Source organism: Nicotiana attenuata, unplaced genomic scaffold (genome assembly GCF_001879085.1).
Source record: "Nicotiana attenuata strain UT unplaced genomic scaffold, NIATTr2, whole genome shotgun sequence".
Taxonomy (NCBI): Eukaryota; Viridiplantae; Streptophyta; class Magnoliopsida; order Solanales; family Solanaceae; genus Nicotiana; species Nicotiana attenuata.
In genome coordinates, this window is record NW_017670559.1 from 390,264 (window position 1) to 402,314 (window position 12,051).

General features: G+C 37.2%; 1 protein-coding gene across 2 annotated transcripts in view; it reads left to right on the top strand.

Moving 5' to 3' along the window:
• The first annotated feature begins 590 nt into the window (after positions 1–590).
• Positions 591–12,051, top strand: part of LOC109240951 (DNA polymerase delta catalytic subunit) — a 38,323-nt gene continuing 26,862 nt past the window's right edge. Inside the window, exons 1-12 of one of the 2 annotated variants that reach the window (XM_019407643.1) lie at positions 591–933; positions 1,789–1,899; positions 2,601–2,707; positions 2,817–2,976; positions 3,904–4,099; positions 4,196–4,331; positions 4,420–4,557; positions 5,151–5,228; positions 5,556–5,647; positions 6,765–6,831; positions 6,943–7,014; positions 9,571–9,657. In XM_019407643.1, coding sequence (XP_019263188.1) covers positions 672–933; positions 1,789–1,899; positions 2,601–2,707; positions 2,817–2,976; positions 3,904–4,099; positions 4,196–4,331; positions 4,420–4,557; positions 5,151–5,228; positions 5,556–5,647; positions 6,765–6,831; positions 6,943–7,014; positions 9,571–9,657 — 1,506 coding nt within the window. In that variant the 5' untranslated portion in view covers positions 591–671. The remainder of the gene's footprint in view (positions 934–1,788; positions 1,900–2,600; positions 2,708–2,816; positions 2,977–3,903; positions 4,100–4,195; positions 4,332–4,419; positions 4,558–5,150; positions 5,229–5,555; positions 5,648–6,764; positions 6,832–6,942; positions 7,015–9,570; positions 9,658–12,051) is intronic. The other variant, XM_019407642.1, reaches the window with a different exon arrangement.

The following is a 12,051-nucleotide window of genomic DNA, read 5'->3' on the forward strand; positions in this document are numbered from 1 at the left end:
CTTTCTCAGGATACTCTTATATATACTATTAGAAGCAACAATGGACTTCTTGAGTTGTCTGTGTTATCAACATGCTTGCTGGGTATCAAGTGCTTCTTTGGCGTTTCACCACGGCCCATTAAAAAGTCAAGAGTCTAAAAGTCTTAAACTTGATAGTAATATTTAAGCGAAGGGGCTAAGTTTCATTTAGTCACTAACATTTTGAATATATCAATTTGATTATCAACGTCTTTCATTTGACCAAAATGGTCCTTTACCTCATTGGCCATCTAATTTCCAGCCTCGAGTGCATTATACATGCTAAAGGAAGAGCATGAGTGAAAATAGACTCTAAATTGCAAGCTATAAATATGAAATTTTAGCGGAAAATAAAAAAAGAAGAAAAGAGTGATATAAGTAAACAATTTTCTAAATAAACTACGAAAACAAACTAAATTAATACAAGGAGTAAACAATATAATTTTGAATGAAGTGTAGGAAAAAATTCAGATGATTATAGTACTTTCAGGGACCACATTGACATTCAGATGAAACTCTAGCTACCAAAAGTGCAATTCCACTTCTTTCCTCTTCCATACATCATATACCCAGTGAAACTGGCGGGAATTAGCAACACAACTACAACTTCCAAAACCCTCCCACCCCCTCTTCCCCAACTACGGCGAACCACCATGAACAACAGCAAATCAAGGAAGCGATCGGCGGCACAAGCGGTTGCAACGCCGTCGCCTCAACAGCAGCAGAAACACCACGCCGCCATGGAAGAAGAAGACCTAGACGAGGATGTTTTCCTCGAAGAAACATTGCTTCAGTACGAAGAAGATTCCCAAATCCTCCGTGAAATCGAAGAGCGCCACGCTCTAAATGAGCGGCTTCAGAAATGGAAACGCCCTCCTCTTTCTCAAGCTTACCTCTCTCAGTCCCAAAGCATATGTACGGAAATTGTATATTTTTTTTTCAATTTTCGACCTCATGCCTTTTCTTGTTTTTTTGGGTTAATTTATAGGAATTTTTGGTTCTGGAAGCTTCTTTTTTGTTTTCTCAGAATTTTAACTTATTTTGTGAATTTGGATGAACGTGTAGGGTTTCTGAAATTAGTTTATTTCAAATTAGTTAACCTAAGCTAGTTCAAGTGTTTATATGAGGAAGCTATTTTAAGTTTAATATTGGAATTTGAAGATCATTTGTATTAAATGTCAGTTCAGATTCTTAGGTTTTTTTCTTTTTATTTTTATGACTTGGAGCTTTGTAAAATTTTATACTTTCCTTGATTAGTACTACTGTAACTAAACTGTTCTCTACTAAATTAAGGAATAGAGTTCAGAAGGTTTTGTTTCATTGTTTAATCAGCTATTTTGTATTCATTTAATATCAGAAATCTAAAACAAAAAGATCGATTTTGAAGACAAAATAGAAAGAAAAGAACCTATTTTGGATCGCTCAAAAATTTATATTAGTCTGACGCTAATAGATAAAGTATAAACATTTTGTTACTCGCAAAAGTTTGAAGCCTTTTTATGCTCTTGGTATGAGGGGCAGTTATTTTAGTTCTTAAGTTCATGTGGTATCTTATTAAGCAAGTTTATATACTATCACAAAGATAAAAAATTAAGCAAGTTTATACATTGACTTGAGGGCAAGACACGTGGATCTGTATAGAAACTAATAAAAGATAGAAAGTTAGATAAAACAAAAAAGGTTTTGAAATAGATCAATTAGTTTCAATGAGTTCTAACTTTCACTATGTCGCATTCTAAAACTTCTGTTGAATTTTGGTGGTCTTCTCAGCGTTTCAGCAGCTGGAGATTGACTACATTATTGGAGAGAGCCATAAAGAATTGCTGCCTAATTCTTCTGGTCCAGCTGCCATTTTAAGAATCTTTGGGGTCACCAAGGAAGGTTTGTCAGTGCTTAATTCATTGTTGCAACATGCATTTGCAATTTTTTTTTGCTGTATTATAGTAGAGACAGTGCTACTTATCTGAGCAAGAAGATTTGACGCTGGCATGTCAAATAATATGATAATCCCCTCTAGGTATAAATGCATGTCATGAAATGGGAGTAGTTTGGTTGTTTTACAAATTAGGGCGTCCTAAGGGCTGCAACCAAGTACAATTTGGAACGTAGATTTTCTCTCAACAGTATAAATGTATTGGAAATAAATATGAGTTGAAATTGCATCTTAGTGAATTTTTTCGAGTTGCAGTATCTTATCTTTTTGCTTCTGGATTCCATTAACTTAAAAAATTGGTTGTGCCATTTCATTTTTAAAATAAAGTTATAGCTTATGTTTTTGTTTTTTTCTATGCTATCATAAGAAGTTAGAAATCAACACAAATAGCTTAAGTGGGTTATTCTTGCGATAGTAAGTTTGTTTCTCACACGTCAATCTTTCTTTATTCTTCACCAGTTGACATTAGTGACAAAAAAAATTTGGCCTTAGGTTCAAACGTAACTTGAATTCCATAAATCCAAGGTAGGGTGAGGAGTTGAATTAAGAAGGAACACAACAGCTTGGAATCCATCAAATAATGAGTTTATTGAAGTTGATGTAGCTTGTCTTCCACTTACTAAGAAATGTCTATTTATATGCTGGTCAGGAAATAGTGTTTGTTGTCATGTACATGGATTTGAACCATACTTTTACATCAGCTGCCCTCCTGGAATGGGCCCTGACGATATCTCCCGTTTTCACCAAATTCTAGAGGTACGTTGACCTACTCATTTTAAGCACGCATTGATTGAATTTTTGCACCAATTTGGTTTATTATTGGCCTATGCTGTGTTTGCTATATTATTCTTGTTGGTTGCTGCAGGGTAGAATGAGAGAGGTGAATAGGAACAGCAATGTCCCTAAATTTGTCCGACGCATCGAAGTAGTTCAGAGAAAAAGCATCATGCATTACCAAAAGCAGGCTTCTCAGCCTTTTCTCAAGATTGTAGTGGCACTGCCAACAATGGTTACCAGTTGCCGTGGTACGTTTTCTGGTTCCTTCTACCCTCTGATTCACTTATTCACTTTTACTGTATCTTTCTGATACAGTTGCTTCTCTGATTTATGCTTTGTTTTGTGCTTGTGGCATACACACACACAGAGTAGTAAAAGTTTTATTGATTGCCAAATCAAGAGCTAAGTCAGTGCTAGAAAGTACAATAGGATATTATCCGCAGATTAAAATAATCTGATCAATTTTGTATCAAACTAGTGAACTGTAACTTTGCGCCCTCCTCATATGTGTTATTTTTTTTTATTACAAAAGAAATTAAGAGACTAAGACATTCATGTTTCAAACTGCAAACAGCTGCAGATTAGCTCTTGAAACATTGCTGGTTCCTTTCATTCCATACCACGTAACACAGCTAAATGGTTCTCCAAATCGTCCGCTGTTTGTTTCTCATTTTACATCCAGTCTAGTACCAAAAATTCTTAGAAGGTCTATGGCGTTACCCATTTCATCCCAAAGTTGTTTAAAAAGAGGTTCCTCAATTGAGCAGTTATCGGCAATAATCTGGTGTGGTACATTAACCATTTCATTCACCCAAATTGCTTTTTGAGATTGTGGTATATTTACTATGGTGTTCTCTTTTCCAGTTTTGTATTTTCTTGACATGATAACTTTGTTTATTACTTCACATTGAGCCTTAGTTGAGAATAATGTAGTTGCAAAGTACGCTGCCTGTGAAATTGCTGCTTAATCTTCTCCATTAGCTGAAATTGCAGAGAAAAATTAGTGCTGGAGGTATTTGGGTTTTCTTTCTTCAACATCATGGATGCACCAGAGTTGCAATAAAATAGGACTTTTTATGATTGTTTATGTTCTAATTGATTTTATAGAATTGATTCTATTATGCCAATCCTTTTTCTCTTCTTTTTCCACTTGATTGAAATGTAAAATGTGGCAGGTATCCTTGATAGAGGTATTCAGATTGATGGGCTTGGTATGAAGAGCTTTATGACCTATGAAAGTAATGTTCTTTTTGCTCTTCGCTTCATGATTGACTGCAACATCGTTGGTGGCAACTGGATTGAAGTTCCAGTTGGAAAACATAAGAAAGCTGCAAGGAATCTCTCCTATAGTCAATTAGAGTTTGATTGCCTGTATCCTAAGGCATGGCAGAATATACGATCTAAAGGGTGTATTCTATTCTACTAATAAGAATCATCACCTTGAACTTCCTTAACATTTACTTTTAGCTATTCTGACTTGATCAGCCATCCTCCTGAAGGAGAATTTTCAAAGATGGCTCCCTTTCGCATATTGAGTTTTGATATTGAATGTGCTGGCCGTAAGGGCCACTTTCCTGAGCCTACACAAGATCCTGTTATTCAGGTGGAGTCCCCATCTGTTCTATATATCCGGAAAATATATCCATACTGTATACTTTCCTGTTGCTGACAAGATTTTAACTTCATTCTAGGTGGCCAATCTAGTTACCTTGCAGGGACAGGATCAGCCGTTAATTCGTAACGTGATGACCCTTAAGTCATGCTCACCTATAGTTGGGGTTGATGTTATGTCATTTGACACAGAAAAAGAAGTATTGCTGGCATGGAGGGTAATCTTTCTGCATAACCTTTTTTATTAATTGGACTCATATTTCCACCTTTCTTCTCTTCCTTTTCGGTGTTTGGGGGGGTGGGGGGTGGGGGTGGGGGTAGGCGAGATTGTATGCGGCAGTTGATTCTTTCTAGTTGACCCCATATGATGGCAGTATTAATCATTAATTCATTATAACCTGTTTCTTTTAGTGTGGGACACTCCGTTACATCCAATTTTAGTTTCAGATTGTCCATATTGTTTCTGCTCCAGATGGTAATGCATATGCAGAAGAGTGAAGAAGGTTTAACACATGAAATTTGGTCAAGTTAGAAGTTAAAAGTAAAAATATGAACATGATTTTCATGGCTATTTACGCTTAGCTGGGCATATGAATCTTGGTTGATTGGCGCTGAGGAGGTGGTGGGACCTTTTAAAGTTAACATGAGCATAAGGTGTTTGGATATCCCATTTCAGTCTCTCATACTTTAGTTTGCGTGACTGCATAACACTGTTCTAGAATACTTAAGTAACCATAAAAAGAGATTTTCAAACTATTAGTTTTACAAGTAACCAATATACTTATTATTTTAACATCCCCTTGACTTGCAGGATTTTATACGGGAAGTTGACCCTGATATCATAATTGGATATAACATCTGCAACTTTGATTTGCCATATCTCATCCGGGTAATGAGCTTCTTATGTTTTTCCATATATGGCTCCAAAACAATGATATAAGAGCTAAAGTAAATTTAGATGTGCTGAGCAAGCTTAACAGTTGCCTACTTAATGTAGTTGTAAAAAGGACGGATTTCTTAATTATTGATTGGAGTAAGCAATGAGGAGTGAAAAAGTCCATAGGCAGAAGTAACGGAACCCTTACATGATAACTTGTGGTTACTGTGAAGCTGATGGTAGAACTGAAGCGGAAAAGCTTGTTTCTTTCCAGCCAAAAGAGATTGGGAAAGGCTAAGTCAAGTTTGATGTGTATTGTTTGTTTTATCTTCATTTCAGAGAGCTGAAGTCTTAGGGATGGCAGAATTTCCTGTGCTAGGACGCATCAGAAACAGCAGGGTTCGTGTAAAAGATTCAACCTTTTCTTCAAGGTCATATTATATCTTTTCTTTTGTTATCTTCTGTTTGTTTTAAAATATTTCTAGGTTTCTACTTTATCTGTGGGTAAAAATATTATCACTATAATCCTGTATTCTTTTACTTGGTGTCTGTTGACTATATTTGTATCTAACCTTTGGTCCGTTTAGTTTGCATTTATATGTTCTTCAATTACTGTCTGTGGTTTCTGAAATATGGCATTGTGAACTAACCTAATAGGTGTCATAATCAGCTGCAGCTTCTTAGAACCTTTTTAATCTCTCTCCTCGTAATAGGTTAGAAAAATGAAGTGGTTAGGTTCTCTTGTTTGCCTCCTTGAGCATTGTATCATCTGCAAAAGTGGACTTGTAGCATCTTAATTCAAATATTTCCCAAAATTCACCTACATTAGTTGGTGCTTCATGTGCAAAAGCTCGGGCAAAGATGTAGATCATCTCCTATTGCATTGTCAAGTGGCTATTTGTTTGTGGAGAGTGGTCCTTAATTTGTTTGGGGAGCAGTGGATGATGCCGGGCATAGTGAAGGAGGCGTTGCATAGTTGGGCTCGTAGGAGGGGAAGAGTAGTCCAAGGGCATTGAGTGTTGCCCCCTTGGCAATTATGTGGGTTATTTGGAAAGAGAGAAATAGAAGGGCATTTGAAGGGGTGGAACAAGATTTTGTGAAGTTGCAAAGTAGTCTTTTGTTTTTAGTTTCTTTTTGGTGTACTCACGAGGTCCCTATTTGTTTAGAGGATTGGGCCTCTTTTATTGGGAACCATATTTTGGTGTAGGTTCTCTTTTTTTGGTATATGGCTTGTACCCAAGGTTCTCCCCAAGTGTTAATAAAATCTTTTACCTTATCAAAAAAAAAAAAAAAAAAACCAAAATCCACACTACTGAATCTCAAAAACCAGCGCCCGTTGTTTTGTGATCATAAAAGCAAATTCCCCCAAGGCTTCAGTGAAACTCAAAGATAAGTCTTCATCTAATTATTTGTGATTATCAAATCTAAAAGAAATTATTCCTAAGGCTGACAAATATATGCAACTGACTTTTGCTGTATAATTTGTGTAGCTGACTATATAAAAAAACTTATGGAGCTGTGGACTGATATATGCGTTTTATGTTGCAGACAGCACGGCACAAGGGAAAGTAAAGAAATAACAATAGAAGGGAGAGTTCAATTTGATTTATTTCAGGTTTTGTTCATTATGGCTGTATCCATAACCTGTTCTAATTGATATAGGGAAGAACTTTGCTAAGGAAAATAAAATGAATGTCAGTGAACCTGTTATTCTCTTGTTTTGCAGGCTGTGCAGAGGGATCATAAACTTAGTTCTTACTCACTGAATTCTGTCTCAGCACATTTTCTTAATGAACAGGTTAGACTTTGCTCGTTTATCTATATTTTCTTGTCACATACTCCTATATCTGACCACAACCATGTACCTTCTGTGAATAAATTTGTACAGGAAACTTTTCCTTTCTTGTCATAATCAGATATGATACCCCTTCGGAACGGTTATTCTATATGCACTCTTGTTTATGCTCAAAAACTTTAACTTTTTATCGTTTTTTTTAAAAATAGGTAACAGTATATTCATCACCATTTAGGGAATGCTGGACACCATATTTACAAAATATCTAAGCAAAAACACTTGTTCATCTTACAAGGACTATGCTAAGACTAGTTACAGAGATTCCAAAAAATCTAATAAAGATTCAGCATCCTCTATTAGGTTTTCTTTACACAAATATAAGGATACTACACAGTTCATCTTAATTCTATCTGTATAGCTGCTACTATCTTCAAAGCACCTTGCATTTCTCTCTTTCCACACAGTCCACCAAATACAAGCTGGGATAGATTTGCACCACTTCTTTTGCCTTGCACTGCCTCCTGCTTTGTTCCAGCACTTCAGCATCTCAGTAGTTGACTGTGGCATGACCCATTTCAGTCCAAACATGCTCAAGAAAATCTGCCACAGTCGTCCAGTCACTTTGTAGTGTAAGAACAAAGACTGTCATTTCAGCACTCTGCTGACATAAAAAGCATCTTGAGGCTAGTGAATGCATCCGGTATCTGAAATGCAATGGCCCGACTAATCCGGATTTACGCTACGTAGGGCCCACTAAAGGGGAAGCAGTCCCACCAGGAGGTTTTATTTTATTTTTAAAATCAGGTTTAGAGTCCTCGGAAACTCCTGGTAGGAGTCCTACCGGGAGTTTATCCGTTTCCAGGACTCTAAACCCGAGAACTCCAGTTAAGAGTGGAGGGATTTTGTCCCTCTCACCTCGCTCCTCTGCTTATGCTGATGACCAAGTTTGAGTGTTTTTCCATATGGGCCATAGCTCATGTATATATAAGTACAACATAAGTAGGTCTTGTGGGAATGGTATGTAATTTCCTTGTGTATAGAGTTTGTGCGGTTGACGGAATGCTTTTGTACTCGTTAGCTTTATGTTTGTTGCCCTTATTATTTTGGCATTATAATTGTGAAATTAATGGCAGTCCCTGTGTTTGATCTACTAGAGTTGGAAAAGAAAAATTTTGTGATATGCATGAGAGACCCTGAACTCAGTAAAAGAAAAGAGGAAATGTTCAATTTTGTGCCTGAAACATGGGTAAAAAGTTTTTGAATTTATTTTATGCAAGTTGCATTTGTTAAATTCTCATCCTTTTCCAACTCACAATAGCACATACTTATCGGGAAAAAGGGTAATCAGTGTGGGTTTGCTACCAGCCATCACATGACAACCTCAAGCATCTTTCAACAAACACCTTTTATCGATTTAAGTATTTCATATTTGCATTTGTGTTTATCTTGTGCTACTTAAATATGTGATGGAAGCATTTGCCAGTTGGAGAGTAAGAAGATTGGATGCGTGCAGGGAGGAGATGGGAAATTTTCCCCTTTTTGTGTTTTGCATTATGGAGAGAAACAAATAAAAGAGCTCTTTTAGGAATAAAAAGAACAGAGTTCTTAAAGGAATCTAAGGTCCATTGAGGAGGGTGAAGAACTCCTCTTTATTCCATTTGTATGTTTGGGGTAAGAAGGATATTCCATATTTTATAGATGATCAAACGGACTTTTTGTGAAGTTTAGTATTTTACAGTTGTATACTTCTTTTACTTGATTTATTATAAAATTTTAACAAGTAACTGACGAATTTGATATACTTCTAGACTGTATAACATCTCTATGAACTGAACACTTTCTAGAAGTGGACTCAATGGCTTGTAAATTCTGGTCCCTTGAAGCTCCATTGCAAGCAACTACCACCAAGACGACCTATTAAACCAAATTCCAAATTGTCATGAAGTGGCCCCCAGGGCTTGGGCTTTGGTCTACTGGTAAGACCGCAACTTGTGATGTGTGGGTTAGGAGACAAGTTTGGTATTTAAGTGGAGAAGGGAAGGTAAGCGGCCCCATTACCACCGAGTTTCAAACCATGCACCACTGGACCTCCGGGATTTCTCGGTTATCAAAAAAACTGTGCATAGTATCTAAGAAGTCTGCATGCCCATTCATTGCCCATCATCTGGCCTCTCTGTCTAGCTCCAGTGCATATTTACTAATATTCTCTTTAGCAATAATGCACATCTTTTTTATGTTGCAATTTCTTATCTTCTAAAGTTTACTTTCAGATTTTTTTCTGGTGGGGGAGGCATCTTATTCTTATTGTTTGAACCCTTATTAGTAACATTATGCCATTGGATTGTGTGAGAACTGAAAATTCTGACAGTGGGTCTTGTATTCCTTTTTTTATTCTGGTTATGCTCTTTTATGTTCAGAATCTGTTCTTTTGTCTCGTTAACAATAAAGAAATAATATGTTCATTTGTCTTGTTTTCCCTATCCTTTTTGTTCCTAATGAATATACTTGTCTTGTTTAGAGCAAGTAATTTGTTTCCTAATACTACTGCTACGTCTGCAGAAGGAGGATGTCCATCATTCAATTATATCAGATCTTCAAAATGGGAACTCAGAAACTAGGAGGCGGCTTGCTGTGTATTGTCTAAAGGTGTGCAAATTCCATTCTAATAGAAATACATTCTTGAATTGGAATTATACTGTGCTAAGTTTAGCTTATTTCATAGAACATCTAGCTCCTTAAGATTCTTTATGGATTTAGACATGCAGACAGGTTTCTTTGGATAGGTGATATACACGGAAAATTTTGGTTCAGTATTATTTAATTTAAGATTTTCTTAATGCTTAGGGAAACACCCCTTTGCTGTAGAATGCTCTACTCTAAAGATATGTGCATATAATAAACTAAATATAGTTTCATCAAGAAGACACTTTATGATCATTCGCAATTTGTACTGTATCTGTCAGTCTATATAATTTCTCTAAATGAGTTATAAAAGAGAACAACAACAACAAATCCAGTGGAATCCCACAAGTGGGATTTGGGGAGGGTAATGTGTACACAGACCTTACCTCTACCTAATGAAGGTGGAAGGCTATTTCCAATAGACCCTTGGCTTAAGAACAGTGAAAGGAAGCAATAACCAATTAATAGCAACAAGAAGGTAAAGGCAACGGAAGCAAATGGCAAAACATGTAATAACCAAAATCAAGGAATACGAGAATACAAGACTAGTGCCAACTATTGGTAATAATGACGCACCGTGTAATAACAAGGAACTAAGCACTACCAAAATATATTGCTTCTTCAAAAAAATGTTCTCAGACACGGATACCGAGGTAAGTCACAAAAACCCCTTTTCCGATACCCTCTTTTCTACAATCACTTTTCCGACGTAACGAAACCCCTTTACCGACTCTCTCTTTCTTCAAAAAACCTCCGACCACCTATCCAATAGATCCGTCCACTACTCTCACTTTCTCTCTCTTCCGCCGACAATTTTACTTCCTTAGCGCGGACGATCTCTACAAATCCCGGCTGCATGGTTTAGCTTCCTTCGGAGACTGCTCCTTTTCTCTCAGAAAACCCATCTCTTTCTTCTCTTAGGGCCGACGAGATGGGTTAGCTTTTTCCGGCGTTTCTGGATTCTATTAACGGTGGTTGTCTCAATTCTTCTCTATTCATCCTTGTGATTAACCAAACACCCAACAACTATAGATAGTATTTTGGGGGAAAAAGATGGCAGGAAAAATCTTTTTTATGCAGGTGAGAAATCTTTTGAGCTTGCTGATACAGGGAAAAGTTTGATCGTTGGTTCACTTTAACAGACCGTAATAGAAGATTCACAAGCAAAGTTACGTTAGATGAAGGAAATCTTCGCTGGGTATGTGATGCCATTCAACACGCTTCAGTGGGGAAGGGGATCTTTTACAGAAGGTGGGGAAGGACGGTCCAAGCATATACATACCGTGTCTATCAGAACTACAACATCCATGGACGCTGTATCAGAATTGAAACTTGGTCAGGAAACAGGAAATCTGCCGTAATAATACCAGAGAATGCATACAATCAAGGATGGGGTGATATTGCTACAAAAATTGTTCATTTCCTGGGAAGTCCACAAGTTCATAAGCCAGCCTTCATTGGAGACCAGTCTTTTGTAGATACTGGAAAAATTATCTAGTGGCCAGGATCGGAAGCGCAAGTAGGGGAGAACTCATCCAACAACGAAGGTGACGTCAACAAGAATTAGTTTTGTCTAAATGTCTGGTTGGAAGTTTTAATGATAGCTTCAACTGCACTCCAAATACTGAGGTTATTCAGAAATGGTTTATCAGTAGATGGAGGTTGAGTGCTGGCATGAAGGTGATACCAATGAACCACAATCAGTTCCTCTTTGATCTCCCCTCTAGGCAAGAAGCTGCAAGAGTCAAAGCAGGGGATTGGTTTTGGAATGGCAGACATCTCACCTTGGATTGGTGGTCGCCGACTACTGGTTTGTCCTCGGCAAGTGACAGCCCAGGTAAAAAATGGCTCAGAGCCTTTGGAGTCCCTCTACATGCTTGGTCTTTGGAAACTTTCCGTTCAATCGGAAATCGTTGCGGCGGATATGTTGGAATTGATGAAGATACAAAAAATATCTCACACCTCCATTGGGCTCGCATCTGTGTCCAAGACTGTCAGGATGTGCTTCCAACAAGAATGGACATTACAATTGAAAAATGGAAGTTTGAAATTGTTAGAATAGTCATGTAAATAGTAGTAAATAACCCTAATCCAATATGTATTAGGAGCAGGGCATGTTATGTATATTGTTAGTTTGATAGTTAAATAGTAGTAATCCCATAAGTATTAGGAGTAGGACATGTATTATATATATAGGGCTCATTGTATCATTGTCATAATTAATCAATAATATTTTCTCCCGTGCATTCTCACATGGTATCAGAGCTTTGGTGAGAAGAGATCGCTGTGCGTCATTCCAGCGACATCCGGGAAGAAAGAACTCAGTCACCGTGCAATTTTCCGGTGACCTAAGTGACT